Source organism: Aristolochia californica, unplaced genomic scaffold (assembly GCF_029961685.1).
Source record: "Aristolochia californica isolate CCGP_79_NKW_82.1479 unplaced genomic scaffold, dmAriCali1.0.hap1 SCAF_12, whole genome shotgun sequence".
Lineage (NCBI taxonomy): Eukaryota > Viridiplantae > Streptophyta > Magnoliopsida > Piperales > Aristolochiaceae > Aristolochia > Aristolochia californica.
Window position 1 is genome coordinate 20,800,020 of NW_027181793.1, and position 17,158 is coordinate 20,817,177.

A 17,158-nucleotide genomic window follows, 5' to 3' on the forward strand; every position below is an offset into this window, starting at 1 on the left:
AAAAATGTAACGATGACATTCTGCGGCTAGAAGGAGCATGGCGTGTTTCTGTTGCAATCGGTATTCTCCTGCCGGTCGCGTCTCCTTTTTCTGTCTGTTGATGAGCTGAAAATTTCACCATGCAGCTCATATTTTAGAATTATTAGATGTTTGTCTCCTGTAACATAGTGTTACTTGCTCTAGTGTGGAGGCGGTGAGCAGCTCAATTTCACTGTCAAATTGCCTGACATGGATTTGGGTTGCTCTCTGACTACCCAATTTGGAGAACGCACGATGGCGCTTTCCTCTTCCACTCATGATTTCCCTCTTGTGCTCCATAGATTGGAGACCTGTAAATCCATGCCAGAGCTTAAACAAATCCATGCACGCGTTATTAGAACCAGAGCGCTCCAAACCGAGCATGTTATCGGCAAAATTCTCCGTTTCTGTGCTCTTTCTCCGTCTGGTGACCTTGATTATGCTCGTGCTGTTTTAACTACTGCCGAAAGCCTTAGTCGAAGCCACTACAACACACTCATCCGTGGTTTTTCGTCTAAGAGAGGCTTCGAAGAAACTTTTGCTGTTTACAGTCAAATGCTAGAAACTGGCTTTTTCCCAGATAATTTGACTCTTCCTTTCCTCTTCAAGGCGTGTACAGAGTCACAGGCGCTTAAAGAAGGGAAATCTCTCCATGTCCACGCAATCAAGTTTGGGGTGGACTCCGATATCTATGTGAAGAACACTTTAATGAGGATGTATGCGGTGTCTAGAGATTTAGATGCTGCTCAAAAACTGTTCAACAAAATGCCTGTAAGGGATATAGTTTCGTGGACCACATTGATATCAGGATATGCCAGATTGGGTTGTGCAAGGGAAGCAATACGTTTGTTCCAAGAAATTGGAGATACCAATTTGATAGCAGATGAAGTCACTACGGCAGTTGTTCTTTCTGCTTGTTCAGCATTAGGGGATTTGAATCTGGGCAAGGTGTTGCATGGGTATATTAAAATTAATAAAATAAATGTAGACATTTTTGTGGGAAATGCTTTGGTTGATATGTACTTGAAGTGTGGGGATTCCAGTTCTGCTTACCAAGTTTTCAGAGAGATGCCTAAGACTAAGAGGAACGTTGTTTCATGGAATTCTTTGATTTCAGGACTTGTGCACCAAGGAGAGTTCAAGGCAGCCTTGTCACTATTCCGACAGATGCAACAGGAAGGAATTGAGCCTGATGATGTTACTTTAGTTTCTATTCTTAATTCATGCTCGAATCTAGGGGCACTTGATTCGGGCAAGTGGATTCACGTCTATATTCGAAGGAGTTCAATTAAGGCGGATGGGTTTATAGGCAATGCCTTAGTTGACATGTACTCAAAGTGTGGGAGCATAGATCAAGCTCACCAGGTGTTCGACAGCATGGCTTGTAAAGATGTTTACTCTTATACATCTATGATAGTTGGGTTTGCTATGCATGGGAAAGCAGAGCAGGCTTTGTCTCTGTTCCATGAGATGTTGCAGAGGGGCATTAAACCTGGCTTGGTGACATTTATAGGTGTATTATCGGCCTGCAGCCATGTTGGGTTAGTGGGCGAGGGTCAACAGTATTTTCAAGAAATGAGGAAATTGTATGATCTTGAGCCTCAAATTGAGCACTATGGATGCATGGTTGATTTATTAAGTAGAGCAGGTCATCTAGACAAAGCTGAAGAATTTATCAAGCAAATGCCAATTGAGCCTGATGAATATGTATGGGGAGCACTGCAAGGAGCTTGTAGGATCCGAGGAGAAGTTGACATGGGGGTAAGAATTATGCAAAAGTCTATTAGAGTTGGAGCCTGAGGATGATGGAGCTTATGTACTGATGTCAAACATATATGCTTCAGCCAACAGAGGGCAGGAATCGATAAAGGTCAGGAAGGAGATGAAAAAGCAGAAAGTGAAAAAAATTCCAGGATCTAGTATGATCGAAGTGGATGGAGTAGTCCATGAGTTTAGAGCAGGAGACAAATCACACTACATGACAAGAGAGATTTATATGATGTTAGAGGAAATTATTGCTCACTTAAAAACCGAGAATTATGCTGTAGATACAAAGACCTCCTTGCTAGAAATGAACAAGCCAGTGAACGGCCGGCGATAGCTTTTGGGTTGATTAGTACAGGCCATCGGTCGGTCGCCGTTGAGAATTGTTAAAAATCTTCGTGTGTGCAGTGACTGCCATTCTGTGACTAAACTGATTTCAAAGCTTTACAACAGAGAGATCATTGTCAGAGACAGAAGCTGCTCCCATCATTTTAGTGGAGGGGTGTGTTCATGTATGGATTTTTGGTGATATGCAGCCTGTCAAAACTGGAAGCAGTAGTTGAGGTAAATGTCTTTCTTGATCCCTCCCAATATGATAAAAACGAATTTCTGAAATTGTCTTCCTTAATTATGACTTTGGCATCAAATTTAAATTCTAAGCTTGAAGTGAGCAAAGATTATCATGTCTAAGCAATTTTCATAGGAAATTTTGTTATTCAACTTTGAACTTCAACAATAATCGCCAAGGCGCATCTGTTTTCATGGGTGTATCTTAACCACCATTTTTGTAATCATTAAAGATCCCCCTAGAATTCTTGCTTTCAAAGGGTTTTGTTTCTAATATAGGACTTCATGTTTCAAATTAATTAGTCCTTATGAGAATGTAGGCTAACCAATATAAAAACTCTAGTTTTCTGACTTCTATTATACTTAAATAGTAACCATTCTCTTACAGTTTTTACTATTATTTTCTTACTCTCATATGATCTTCTTTAATGTAAAATATAAAATTTCTTCTCAAGACCCCGTATACAATTATGTAGCTCACTTAAAGATAAGTATTCACACCGATTTTATAATTACGAACCCGCTCATGTACTTGGAGAGATGACTAGATGTAGTTGAACCTCGCTCGACTGCTTTTCGTTGTCAGTTGACCTAGATGAGGTCATTTTATAATAAAATTATTTATAAAATCCAAGTTTTATAATATTGGTTTACATTACATAGAATAAATCATGTTTTTATTATTTTTAACAATTACTAATGTTCCACTCAATTTCAATTCTAAATTTTTTCCCTACAATGGCATGAAATTTTGTTGGGCCCTCTCGAGGATAAATATTTGAAGTATTTAAGATTTTTTTATTTTACTAATCTGATATTATATATTACCGTTACCTTTATTTATTTCCTTTTATGTTATTTTAGTGGTTTTTTTTAACCAAGGAAAATCATTTTTCCCAGGAAAAAGGATTTTTTAAGGCTTTTAATTGTTAACTGTTATGAACTCTAGATAATGTACATAGAGAGAGGCCATGGTGGTCATGAGAGCTAGATGAGAGAATGAAAAAGTAAACATTGGCATGAGCCTAATAGGATCGAGTTATAATTTAGAAATCTTTAGGTTGTTAATTAAGTCAAGTAGAAGACTTCCGCAAAGAAATGAAGACCAACCAACACGGGGAGACAAGTGGAGCCAAGGAGGGTTAAATCTGTGAGAAAGTGGCCTAGAAAAGTGAAACCAGCTATGTAGGGGAAAAATAGTCTAAGAAGAGTCTAGAAGAGGAATAACTAGTTCATCCAAGGGTAAAAAAGTTCAAAGAAGTCTCTAGAAGGAGGTGCTAGCCAGGCAAGGGCAAAACTATCCAAGGAAGGCCTAGAAGATAGCACCAATTCAACACAATACCATATTTGTCAAGAAGAACTCTCCAGAAGGGATGCCAACTTAGTAAAATTTTGAAAGAATCCAAAGTATGCTCAACACCCAAGAAACGATGATCATGTAGTGAAACTCATGTTGTACAAAAATTCGATAATGATGAGCAATACAGTGGGTATGATAGAACATGCTTTATGTTATTGGTATAATTTTGTTTGATCAATCAATACTGTAGGTATGATCAGTCATGCATTATATTTTTCGATGTCTGGACTAGGTATGATCTACCAATTCGATGGGGATGATTAATCATGTTTTACAATTCATTATGGCATAGTTTTGTCTGATCGATCAATACTATGGGTATGATCAATCATACTTTATATTTTTGCCAAATTGCACTTTGGATGATCAATCATAACCAGTAGTGTGATAGATCATGCTAATTACCAGTATTCTGAAAATGGCTCCTAAGCATGATAAAAAATTGTCGTAAGGTGTTCTAACAAATTATAACCAGTAGTATGCATTGGCTAAACACGATTTTGAAAACATTTATACCCTAAAGTTTCATAACATTGATGTGCTTAAAAATTGAAGTTGGTTGGCTATCTACTTACATGTTAGAGTTCTTAAGATGTTCTATTTGACTTTTGACTCTAGTCTCAAATCTTCTTTCTTTTTTCTTTTTGTAAGCTCTTCTTCTTAGTAATAATCTTCAATATGTTTTTCATTTTACGTCTTGACTTGACAACTTGATTGATCATTCTTTTGTCTTTAGCTTTTGCCTTAGACCTTGTAATATAGTGTAGTAGTGTTTGTGCTATGGCTTCTATAATAACAAGTAAAAAGCATTAGGCCAATTACCTTCATTTTCTAGTGATTATTTCATCATGTACAAGATATGTACAATATATATCAAAATAGGTATAATATATCTCTCTTCACTGTAAGCATTTTACTTGTAGTGGTAGGCAAGAGTGAGAAAAATATTTTACCATCAAAATAGGAGTCAATCCTTACCATGAAAAGACAAAATAATATTCAACATACCTTAAAAGTGAGCTTTCAATTGGATCCCAATCAATCTGTTCGATTGGCTAAGTCATATATACATTCAAATGCTTCACTCATGCAAGAGATGAACAATTTGGGAGCTATAAATCCTTTCTCTATGGTCACCACTATTGTTAATTGCCCATTATAGCTCATAACGCTTGCTACCACACTCTGCAGATCAAAATGGAAAGCATAATTGCACAAATATGAGAACAATTTAAGTGGACAAACAAATCGAAAGTGATTGATGTACCAACTTCAACATAATTAAAAAAAATTCAAGCTAAAAAAACCATTTTTAACAAAACTTACATTGGGCAAACCAGTCAGGAAAAAGCAAATATTTTTCAGTTCTTGTTCTGCTAATTTGATCTTCTCCTTTGGACCAATTATGTTAGACATCACCATACTTGAGTTGTTCACAAATTCTTTGTAGTACAGAGAGACAACCTGTACAACCATAAATATTAGATTTTTAGGCTAAACATATGAACAGAAAAATGAAAAAAAAAAAAAAAACTTACCTCGGGACCTTTAAGATTCCATAGAAGTTTTAGTAGTCTGCTCATGATAAAAGGTAACAAAGATTTCTTCTTCTTGCTCATGGTTTTCTTTGCTTCAAATATGAAGTTCATGGGATCTTCCTTTTCAACATCTGTGCATGAAGGCATCAAAATTTGTACAAGAGTAGAGTAGTTTCCCCAAGATTTTGCTTCTATCATGTCCTTGACACTTTGATATCCCCTCATAGTCCTTGTATTCAAGGCCATCAATAATGTCATACGTTTTCCCTTTGAAGTGTAACCCATTCTATGATTGTAAAGATGAATTCCAAAGAAGATCATGCCAGTGACTACATCATTGACTGTCTGCACAAAAGAAATTACATGTATATATCATAGTTATGCTATTTTACTTACAACTTGTATAGATGCAAACCAGACACACATGCAGAGAGAGAGAGGATTAAATAGATAATCACCACCAAGCAGATACAGTGTGGAAGAAAAGGATGTTAGAATGGGGCCTTACTGATCCGACTTTGTTCTTCACTTCACGTATACGATCCAATGATATTACAACTCTATTGGATGTCACAGGGACAGAAATAATCCCAGGATTTCCAGATCGTATTGCACTGCAATCGTCTTCCCTCCTCGTTACATGCAGTAATCTCCATCCCAAATCAGACGTTGTTCTCCAAATCTTCTGTGCAGTATCCCACATTTTCCAGAAAACATTGCTCTGATCTTCACCAAAACTCAGTTTGGCCGATGAAGGGTAAGTGAGAGGAAGAGAAGGATCGTCCGCCCGTTTTGCACAGGATAACAAAGCACCCATCAGTGAGTAACCATCTCCGAGGGCATGGTGCAGTTTCAAAGCTACAGAAGCAGCTGCATGGGTAGTCGGGTAGTTAAAGATGTGGAGCTCCCAGAGGGGCTTACTCTCCGGAAACGGTTCAATGGCTACCTCAGCCAGGTACTCTTGCAAGTAATGATCGTAAGAATCCGGAGGCAAACCGTCGTCAAAGCTCGGCACCTTGATATGATCTTCCACGGCAACCGCAACCTTCCTCCAGTACTGTGCACCAGTGATCTCATCTTTGACTGTAATACAGGAGAAGCGGGAGTTCAGGGACAAGAAAAGCTGTCCTAGCTGTGGCAGTGAGAACTCCAGTGGGTTATCCAGTTCAAAGAGACAGAGAATTCCGATTGATAGTTTGGAGGTGTGCGTCGACGCTGCGAAGGGGCTTAAGGGTGCAATGTAGTCTTCTTCGACTGCTGCTTGGGTGGAGTGATTGGAAGCCATGGATGCTGCTCTTGACGATGCAAATTAGCTCAATTTATTCCAATTGGTTTTCCGGTAGCCTTCTTTTATGCTACCTGTCGTGATTTTTTTCTGTTCTTCACGTGTCACTGATGCTAGGAACGAAAAGACTTATCACTGACGATTGGGGAGTGCATCCATTTGTACAGTTGCAGCCTTGCAAATCTACAATTAGTTCATACGAGGACCACTTTCAGTAAAAACCCGAAATGAAATAGAGCTGAAACACATCCAATTTAGGTTTGCTACACGTGGTTTAATCGCAAAAAGTGATACCATTGATTGATTCATCTTCCTACCTCCAAAACTTACGGCCGGAGGATTTTACAGCCAGGTGCGGATGTTCACCATCGTATTTATCCTCCGCATCGGATCTGCTGGTTTGTTTCGATCTTGACGCGAAAACAGACCTGTCGCCTTTCAACCCGATGAATTTACCAGTACCGATTGGCACAAAACTCGAATGAGAATTCATGGAAACATAAAAAAAAAAAAAAAAAAACTCTTCTAAAGTTTTCAATCTGATGGCACATTCAGTTTCCGACGTCTTGAGTTTGATGATTCATGTCCAGTAACAGTAAGTTGTTGGCGAAGAAAAAAAAGTCCGGTAAGTATCTGTGCTGACGAAATGCAGGTGCGTGACCTGTGAAGCAGTAAATGTGATAGCAGAAGTATTGGATTGGCTTCCATTTGTTTTCTAGTCTCTGTGTTCTCGGTTGTGGCGAGCTGATCGATAGACGTGGATGGAGGATGGCAACGCAGAATTTCTGAATGTTTGCAGGGAGGCATGGTCTGGAAGGCCACCGTGAGAGAGAGTCTGATGGATTGGATTTCCTCGGAGAGATAATTGTGAGAAGGGATATTTACAAAAAAAATATATTTAAAATTTACCAAAAATTTAAACTTAGCATCAGTCAACGCCCATGTTAGAGAAGTCTTTCTATCTTAATATTTAAAATTACCAAAAAAAATTCTTTCATCTTTCATCTTCCATCTTTCCAACTTGACAATTGAGAAAAGAGGGAAGAAGAAAGAGGAAAGAAATAATTTTTTTGGTATTTTCTTCAATAAGTTTTCTTATTGTGGTATTTTTCTAAATGTCCCTTTTGAGAACTATAGCCTCCAATCCATTCATTTTGTTCAATTGGGTTTAATCATACCCGGTCCCTTTATCAATAATAAGGGTATAAAAACCCATAGTATATAAAGGATTGTTGAATTTAGGATCCCTTTATGAGTACTTCGAGCAAAGTAAGAGAGGAAGAAGAGAAGAGAAGAAGGGAAGATAAGGCAAAGATAAAGGACTCGAGTAGAGACGAGAGAAAGGAAGAAAGGGAGAGAGAGAGAGAACCTTTAGGCTAAGAGAGAGCTTGGACGAATTGAGAGAAGGGCAGAGAGCTTGAATGTTCTATCCTAAACCAAGGACCTCTATTTATAGTTTTTGAGGGGGATGTTATAATGTCTATAATGCCCATAAGGCTACAACCTTTACATAAGAAAAAGAATAAGTAGACATGTTTCTCTTTGACTTATTATATCTTTGTGTTATCTTTATGAGAATTCTTTTTATTTTCCATGATGCCACCTCTCTTGGACGTGTGAGCTTTCTCATTGGATGCGTGAGCTTGAGCCCATCTTCTAACAAGGACAAATTGGTTGACTCGGCTGGTTTATAATTATTAAACTGGTTGACCCTGGCTAATTGTCACTTATACAAGGTCATGAGGAGGAAGTGTCAAAGGTGGTTCTGGTCCACCTCTCTTGAATAGGTTGGCTTTCCACACTTAAACGACTAGTCTTTTAGGTTATATTGGCCAACCTCTTGACATGGTATTAGAGCTAGGCACGCCACGTCCCGCCTTCGAATCCCGCGGGAAGAGGTAAGGGGCGGGTGGGTGTCAGAGGTGGTTCCGGTCCACCTCTCTTGAGTAGGTTAGCTTTCCGCACTTAAACGACTAGTCCTTTAGGTCTTATTGGCCAACCTCTTAACAGGAAGGTCTTCTTCCCTGTTGCCCAAGAAAAAAAGGAGTTCCCTCCCCATTCTATGCCTGGGAGAGGTAATTGTTCTTGTGCAAAACTTCTTCACGGTGGTTGAGAGGGTTGCAACCCCTCCACATGCACATCTAGTACAGGGAGGAGAGGCTTTTGCTCCCCTCAGTCTTTGATAGGGGAGGAAACCCCACTGATTATATTATATTTTAAAAATACATAAAAATGAACCGGTAATAAGCCGATTGGCCCAAGTTTATGTCAATCGTCACTTGGGCTTAATAACATTGATTGGAGTTTGGTAATTTGTCTAGAAAATAGAAGCTATGTTGGCACTACTAGGGTTGTTAACGAACATTCTTTGGATACTATTCAAAATAAAGAGACTTGTGGGAAACATGTGAGATGCACAAGAGAAAAAATAAAAAGTTTATTAAAAAAATAAAAAATAGTTTATTGATATTATAAGCATATTAGTTGAATTATTGCACAACAAGACAGATATTTCATTATTATAGAACCCTCGGTGCTGTACATGAGTTAAGATAGCAACAAGTTGGGTCAATTGGGGTTGGGATTGAGAAAATTTGATCCCATACAATCTGCTCCAATGTTGAGTTTTTGGAGCTTAGTTGGGTCCTATTCAATTCACACGGAGCCACATCAAAGAACAAAGAAAAATAAATAATTTTTTGGTAAGAAGCCATAGCTAAAATTGTACACTAAAAACCCAAATGATGGGACAAAATTTTCTGTATGGATGCATGTAAAAGACCTAAAACCTTTAACCATCAAATCTTCGTGTAATATTCAAAGAATGATTAAAGGAACTCTAATATAACATAGTAATCGCATAGAATGCATTCCCTTGCAAAGCAAATAAATCGAATTCTCTCGGGTTTACACCTACTGAGTTCAAAATCATGCTTTATAATAAGTTTTAAAAAAAATTATGAAAATCTTTTTAATATGAAATAAAAATGAAAATAGCATAATCTCTAATATATTTTAAGTATGAATTATGCATGGATGCAATCATGTCGTGCTAACATGAATAGTTTTGGTTCTGTCTCATTGTCACGCGGTTAGATTTTGGCTAAGTCCATCTAGCCAAGCGGAATATCAACCCTGTGCGGCCTAGTTCTTTCCAAGAACTAGTCAGCCTCCTTATGCCTCGGATCTTCCACCCAACCTCCACACTAGATGTTGCAAGACAAAGGTACAATGGGAAGACGAAGAAGATGGAAGAGAAAAGCCCAACTCTCTTGAAGGCTAAAGGCTAAAAACTCTCTATACACTTGAAGAACAAAGAATGCTAAGAATGCTCAAGAATGCTCAAGAATGCTTTACAAAGGGAGATGCCCCTCCTATTTATAAGCCTCCTCCCTGGCCTTTAGAAGGCTCTAAAACTTCCCAGAAACCTGGCTACTGTCCCTGACCTTTAGAAATTTCTAGAGGTGCCCAGAAAATCTGTCAGTTCCAGAGATTTCCACTTATGGCACCTTCTGGCCCCTTCAGGAGTCTTTTGGCGCCTGGCTGCGCGCGCCCAGCTTGGAGTCCTGCGTGCGCCCCGCCTGGAGTCCTACGCGTGCCTCGCCTAGAGTCCTACGGGCGCCCTGCCTGGAGTCCTATGCGCGCGCCCCCCACATGGAGTCATGCGGGCGCCCCGCCTGGAGTCCTGCATGCGCCCTGCCTGGAGTTCTTACCGCACGTAACCCCATGTCGACCCGCCTTTGCGTGTCTGTTGGTGCGTTGCCTTGCCTGTCTGTTGGTGCGTTGCCTTGCGTGCGACTTGCCCAACCTTGTGTGCGTTGTGCCAAAACTTGTACTAGGCTAGCCAACGTTGCTTCCCAAACTCGAATGGCTGCCATACGCGCTTCGTCTGCCGTATGCGCATTGCCTTCCCTTGTGTTGGAGCTGTGTAGTGGGCGTGTGGGCGTGCCGTCTGGACTGGGCTGGTTGCCCCTCGTCTCATACTCCCACCTCCATAATGCAGACGTCCTCATCTGCGTGCCATCAAGGTATGCCATCACCACTGGTTCGAATTGCCACAGCTTGGTTGCCTCGTGCCATGTTGCTTCGCTTTCTGGAAGGCCCCTCCACTTGATGAGGTACTCTGTCAGTCGCGGTCTCCCCCTTTGGCTTAACTGTCGGTCGGCTATAATGTAATATACGTGCCGCTCAAAGGTTGTAGTTACATCAATGGGTGGTCGGGGAGGAATGACATGTCCCGGGTCAGGGTCTTTGTTGTAGGGCTTAAGGTTGTTCACATGAAAAATATTGTGTATCCTAAGCCTGGTTGGTAGTTGGACTTGGTATGCAAGCTTACCAATGTGTTTGGTGGTAGGAAAAGGTCATTCATACCTTTTGATGAGACCCTTGTTCTTGGTGCGTAGAGATCGGAATTGTTCTGTCCGCATCTTGATCAAGACAAGGTCGCCTACTTTGAACTCTACTGCTCACCTTTTCAAGTCCGCATACTTCTTCATCTTCCGTGCTGCACGATGAAGAAAGACCATGACCATCTCTTGCTTCTCCTTCCAGCGTTTGGCAAATTGGTGTGCCGCTGGGCTCTTTCCGGATACGTTTGGAATAAGGCTCATTGGCACAAACGGTTGGCGCCCGGTTGCGAGTTCAAATGGACTATGTCCGGTTGACTCGCTTTGCTGCAGGTTGTAGAAAAACTGGGCCACATCTAGCAACTCTGGCCAGTTTTTCTGATTTGCATCAACAAAATGACGCAAATATTGCTCCAACAAAGCATTCACACGCTCAGTCTGTCCGTCGGTCTGAGAGTAGAAGCTAGTAGAAAAATTCAAAGTTGTGCCCAACAACTTGAATAATTCAGTCCAGAATTTACCTGTGAACCGTGGATCTCGGTCACTAATAATCGTGGTCGGCACTCCCCAATGCTTGACCACATGGGCCATGAAGGTCTGAGCAGCTTCTTCGGCAGTGCAATTGTTGGTGACAGGAATGCACGTCCCGTATTTGCTGAACCGGTCTACCACGACCAGAATCGAGCCTAAGCCATTTCTCTTGCGAAGGCCAGAAATGAAGTCCATGGTACGGATTCCCATGGTCTTTCGGGTATCGGCAACGGGTCCAGACGTCCTACGGGTCTTCTTTGCTCCACCTTGTCTTATTGGCACACCAAGTAAGTGGGAACGAACTCTTCCACGTCCTGCTCCATGTCTGGCCAGAAGTACTGTCTAGACACCAGTGTTAGGGTTCATTTTTGACCCGGATGGCCAGCCCAAAGGGTATCATGGCACTCCCGCAATATGTCCCTCCGCAGGTTGTCGTGCTTTGAAACATATAGCCTTCCTCCTTTGGTTTTGAGTAGGCCATCCTCCAACCAAAACCGCCGAGTTTCGCCAAGTGCTACTGACTAAACAAGATTGTAGGCCTGCGTGTCCATCCATAGGCCAGCTCGAATTCGATCAAGGATAGGGATACTTACTTGGCTTATAGCTGCAACATCTTGCAAACGAAAACAAGTGTTGAAGTCATCACCAAGTATTGTGTTCGCCTCCATAGGGGTTGTATGGTCTGCCCTCCGGCTCAAGGCGTCCGCCACAGCGTTCGTCTTTCCCGACTTATACAACATCTTGAAATCGAATTCTGCCAAGAAATCTTGCCATCTTGCTTGCATAGGGGATAACTTCTTCTGGGTGAGGAAGTAGCTAGATGCCACATTGTCCGTTCGAACAACGAACCTTGACCCGAGCAAGTAGTGGCGCCAGGTGCTCAAGCCATGCACCACCGCGGTCATCTCCCTCTCTTGGACTGTGTACCGATGTTCTGTCTCATTCAGCTTTCGACTCTCGTAGGCAATGGGATGGCCATCCTGCTCCAGGACACCTCCAATTGCGAAGTCGGATGCATCCGTATGCACTTCAAACGCTTTGCTGAAATCCGCAAGCTGCAAGACAGGTCCCTCCATCATGGCTTGCTTGAGTGACTCGAAAGCAAGTTGGCACTTGTTCGTCTAGTGCCACTTTTGCGCCTTCTTCAGGGGGTCCGTTAAGGGAGCCGCTAAGGTTGAGAACCCTTGATGAACCTGCGATAGTAGTTAGCCAAACCCAGAACAATACAAATTTTTTTTACCTTGGTTGGCTCGGTCCATTCTCGGATGGCTTGCAACTTTGTCTCGTCCATCCAAATGCGACCTCCTCCAATCCAATGGCCAAGGAATAATACCTCCTTTAGGCCAAATGAGCACTTCTCCTTCTCCATGAACAAGGAGTTCTCCCGTAGGACTCGAAACACTTCACGCAAGTGTTGTAAGTGCTCCTCCATTGTGCGGTTATAGATGACAATGTCATCTAAATACACCACCACGAACTTGTCCAGAAACGCTTTGAAGACCTCATTCATAAGCGTACAAAACGTGGCTGGTGCGTTAGTTAAACCGAATGCCATCACAAGGAACTCGTATGATCTGTACCTTGTGACACAAGCCGTCTTCGGTTCATCTCCTTCCGCAATTCTGACTTGATAGTAGCCGCTCCTCAAGTCAAGTTTTGTGAAGACTCGGGCATCTATGAGCTGTTCGAACAGATCGGCAATCAATGGTATGGGATAATTGTTCTTGATGGTGATCTTGTTCAAATTTCTATAGTCGATGCATAGGCACATAGAACAATCTTTCTTGCGTTGAAATAAGACCGGTGCTCCGTAAGGAGCCTTGGTTGGCTGAATGAACCCCGCTTCAAGCAGCTCGCCTAGTTACTTCCTCAACTCCTCCAACTCCTTAGGCGCCTTGCGTTAAGGGGCATTTGAGGACGGTTTCACTCCAGGTTCCAGCTCGATCTTATGATCCACTCCCCTTCTTGGTGGCAAACAAGGGGGTAGCTCTTTTGGCATTACATCCTTGAACTCATTCAGGACTCCCATCATCTCCTTGTGAATCACTTGGGCCACGTCTTCTTTTACCTCACAAAAGACCGCTAAGTAGGTGGAATAGCCCTGCTTAAGACCCCGCTTAAGCTGGAGGGCGCTAATTGATTTGACATTATCGATTACATTGGTTTTGAAACCATTGATCATACAAGCCCCTCCCTCATCAAGGATACCTACTACGCCTAGTGATGGTAAAATGAAAGCCTCACAAGTTGTGAGGAAGTCCATGCCGATAATGACCTTGAAGTCATCCATGGGTACGATGGTGAAGTTCAACTTCCCACCCCATTCTCCAATGCTGGCAGACACGACCTTGGCTACCCTTGAGACTTGTCTTACTGTAGATTTCACGGCTTTCATTCTGCTTCTATCTCTTGTAGCCTTGAGCTTCAAACGCCTCGCTTCCTCTTCCGAGACGAAATTGTGAGTAGCCCATGTGTCTACCGTGGCCTTGACTTGGAATCCATTGATGAGGACATCCAAGTAGATAAGATTGCGGTTTGGCCTTGCCACTTTGACACTCACTTTTGGCTCCTTTGAACAAACAACGTTGAGCAAGGATAGAGCCCCCATCCGTGGTTCCTCCTCTTTGCTCTCGAATTGGGCAGCATTCAACAACTTCTTCTTGGGGCAATCTCTTGCCATGTGCTTCCATTCGCAAATGAAGCATTTAAGAGGGCGTTTGAAGGACTTACCTATGTCATCCTTCTTCTTGCTATTGGTGTGGCGAGTGTCGCTGGGTTCAGTCCTTTCCCTTTCTTTCTCTGGCTTCTTCTTCTTTTTCTGGCCGTTGTAGTTGTTGCCCTTGCTTGGCTGAGCAGCATTGCCCTCCGACTTTCGCTCGTACTCGATCAACTTTTCAGTCATGGCTATGGCTACAGCCAAGGATTTTACCTCCCTTCTACGAAGTTCGGTCTCGGCCCAAGGCTTTAGCCCACCTAGAAATGAAAAGAGTCTATCCTCGTCGGACATACGAGGAATGCAGAGCATGAGAGAAGTTAAAGCTTGGACGTATTCTCGAATCGTACCTTTTTGTCTAAGGGCACGCAACTCCTTCCGAGCTTGGTAGTCTACGTCCTCCGGAAAGAAATGGCGTTGGAATTCTCTCTTGAAGTCCTCCAATGTATCTACCGGCGCTTCATCTCCTTGCTCACCCGAAGTCCTTCTCCGCCACCAAAGCACGGCATCTTTCGCAAGGAACATAGATGCAGTGCTGACTTTGGCTTCTTCACTGGTCAACTTAGAAGCGTTGAAATATTGTTCTACTTGCCAAAGGAAATTGTCTATAACCTTTGGGTCGCATTTTCCAGTGAAGGCTTTCGGCTTCGGAATCTTGATCTTCGCACTTCCTTGCGAACCTCCTCCATTCGCAAGGGCTCTTTCGCATAAGGTGAGTCTCGCCCGAACTTCTTCCGCAATTGTCTTTACTTCTCCATCAACTCTCCCGATTTCAGTTCGCATCACGGCCATAGCACTGTGTACGTCATCCTCAAATCCTTGGAACCAGTCCAAGACAGGTAACCATGCATGTGCAAATTCGTTCACGAACTCCTCCAGTCTTGAAAACTGATTCTCCATGCTAATAAGTCTGTATTTGAAATCACCAAAACGTACATTGTTTTCAGAGAGTGACTCCATACCTCTTACTGCTACATTATCACTTGTGGATGTCATGGTTGGAAATGCTGCTCTAATACTAGTTGTCACGCGGTTAGATTTTGGCTAAGTCTGTCTAGCCAAGTGGAATATCAACCCCGTGTGGCCTAGCTCTTTCCAAGAACTAGTCAGCCTCCTTGTGCCTCAAATCTTCCACCCAACCTCCACACTAGATGTTGCAAGACAAAGGGACAATGGGAAGACTAAGAAGATGGAAGAGAAAAGCCCAACTCTCTTGAAGGCTAAAGGCTAAAAACTCTCTATACACTTGAAGAGCAAAGAATGCTAAGAATGCTTTACAAAGGGAGAGGCCCCTCCTATTTATAAGCCTCCTCCCTGGCCTTTAGAAGGCTCTAGAAATTTCCAGAAACCTGGCTGTTGTCCCTGATCTTTAGAAATTTCTAGAGGTGCCCAAAAAACCCGTCAGTTCCAGAGATTTCCACTTCTGGAGCCTTCAGGAGTCTACTGGAGTCTTCTGGCACTTGGCCGCGTGCGCCCACCTGGAGTCCCGCGTGGGGCCCTTTTGGAGTCCCGCACGCGCCCCGCCTGGAGTCCAGGTAGCGCGCGCGCCCCACCTGGAGTCTTGTGCGCGCCCCGCCTGGAGTCCTTACCGCGCGTAACCCCATTTCGACCCGCCTCTGCATGTTTGTTGGTGCGCTGCCTTGTGTGCGACTTGCCCAACCTTGTGTGCGTTGTGCCAAAGCTTGTGCTAGGCTTGCCGACGTTGCTTCCCAAACTTGAATGGCTGCCATACGCGCTTCCTCTGCCGTATGCGCATTGCCTTCCCTTATCTTGGAGCTGTGTGGTGGCCGTGCTGTCTGGACTCGGCTGGTTGCCCCTCGTCTCACTCATGTTGAAATACCACTCAAAAATCTCTGACTAACACATATATTTGTTGCAGAAACATTAACTATAATATAATAGACTTAACTTATTTTGATTGCAAGTTCAATAGAAGAGCGGATTGCGGTTGCTCCCATCTAGATAGTATTTTGGAAGCATATCTATGCTAATAAATAATTGCTTACTAATATGAAAGAGATAAAAAAGTAACATGTGGTTAGGAAAGAAAACGAATAAATTGAAGAACCAGGAGCACTTTGAAGAACTTTCGTACATGTTGCTACAAACCTTCCGAAGTATTACTATAAAAAATAAGTATGCAACAAGCGATGGAGGAAACATGTGTTTATATGATTGGCCAACATGGCTTTCATCTAAAGTGACAATATCAATGATTTTGGAAAAGAGCAAATGATATTTGTAATATAGTTTTGAGATCTATATATTAAGGCTTCAATATCAACAAAGTCTGCTCTTTGAGCAATGACTTCTATTATAAGGATTTTAAATTCTCACAATTAACAACTTTTGTGGTATCAAATTGTGGCTCAAATTTCTCAAATATCTCAATTCTAATTCTGTTAGAGAGACAAGAAATTGAACATTAAAAGAAAAAATAGAAACAAAATAAGAACAAACAACAAAAGAAAGAACATGCAAAGAATAGAATAACGTAATATGAAATGATTTGCATTGTATCATGATTTTTATGATTCATTAGTGTTTTCCAATTAACTACAGTTAAAAAAAGAGAAACATATGAGAAGTAGGTACAAACCTTCCTCGTTATTGTAGATCTATATTTCATACTAAATTATCTTAGAAAACAACAATGAAGAACTCGTTGAGATTGAATTAGTGCTTATAATGCATCATTTTTCAAACATTAAGGAATGGACATTAGACAAGAAAGAAAATAAGTTTGTCTAACTTGGCAGTAGGTTTGTTGATTCAAGTGAACCGTTCAGATGGTTTATTCTTTTTATTCTCTATATTCCCCTTCCCCAAAGATTGTTGCCTTTTGGTAGTTCCGCTATAATAATGCTAGATAACTTCTTTAGCTAAACAACTTACAAAATTGAAAAGAGAACATCGAGGGAAGGCTCTTTCCCTTTAAGTAGTTTGTTTTAGCAATTCCAACCATATTCTGGGTGGATCCTCTTCACTCCTTAAAATTCATATGGAGAGAGGGAATATAATTTCCACACTAAGATA

The 17,158-nt window shown here is 41.9% G+C and overlaps 2 protein-coding genes and 1 pseudogene across 2 annotated transcripts; 1 reads left to right on the forward strand and 2 right to left on the reverse strand.

Annotated features, from left to right (window-relative positions):
• Positions 1-273: 273 nt before the first annotated feature.
• Positions 274-2,341, forward strand: LOC137946683 (pentatricopeptide repeat-containing protein At1g08070, chloroplastic-like; annotated as a pseudogene).
• A 2,406-nt stretch (positions 2,342-4,747) lies between these two features.
• LOC137946684 (wax ester synthase/diacylglycerol acyltransferase 11-like) lies at positions 4,748-6,532 on the reverse strand. Its single transcript, XM_068793005.1, has 4 exons — positions 5,756-6,532; positions 5,248-5,592; positions 5,036-5,173; positions 4,748-4,894 (listed from the first exon to the last, which is right to left on the reverse strand). The coding sequence occupies exons 1-4, from the start codon at positions 6,530-6,532 to the stop codon at positions 4,748-4,750; spliced, it is 1,407 nt and encodes a 468-aa protein (XP_068649106.1).
• Positions 6,533-13,309: 6,777 nt separating this feature from the next.
• Positions 13,310-15,118, reverse strand: LOC137946685 (uncharacterized). The gene has a single exon (XM_068793006.1). It carries the CDS (start codon positions 15,116-15,118, stop codon positions 13,310-13,312), a length of 1,809 nt encoding a protein of 602 aa, XP_068649107.1.
• Between the last annotated feature and the right edge of the window lie 2,040 nt (positions 15,119-17,158).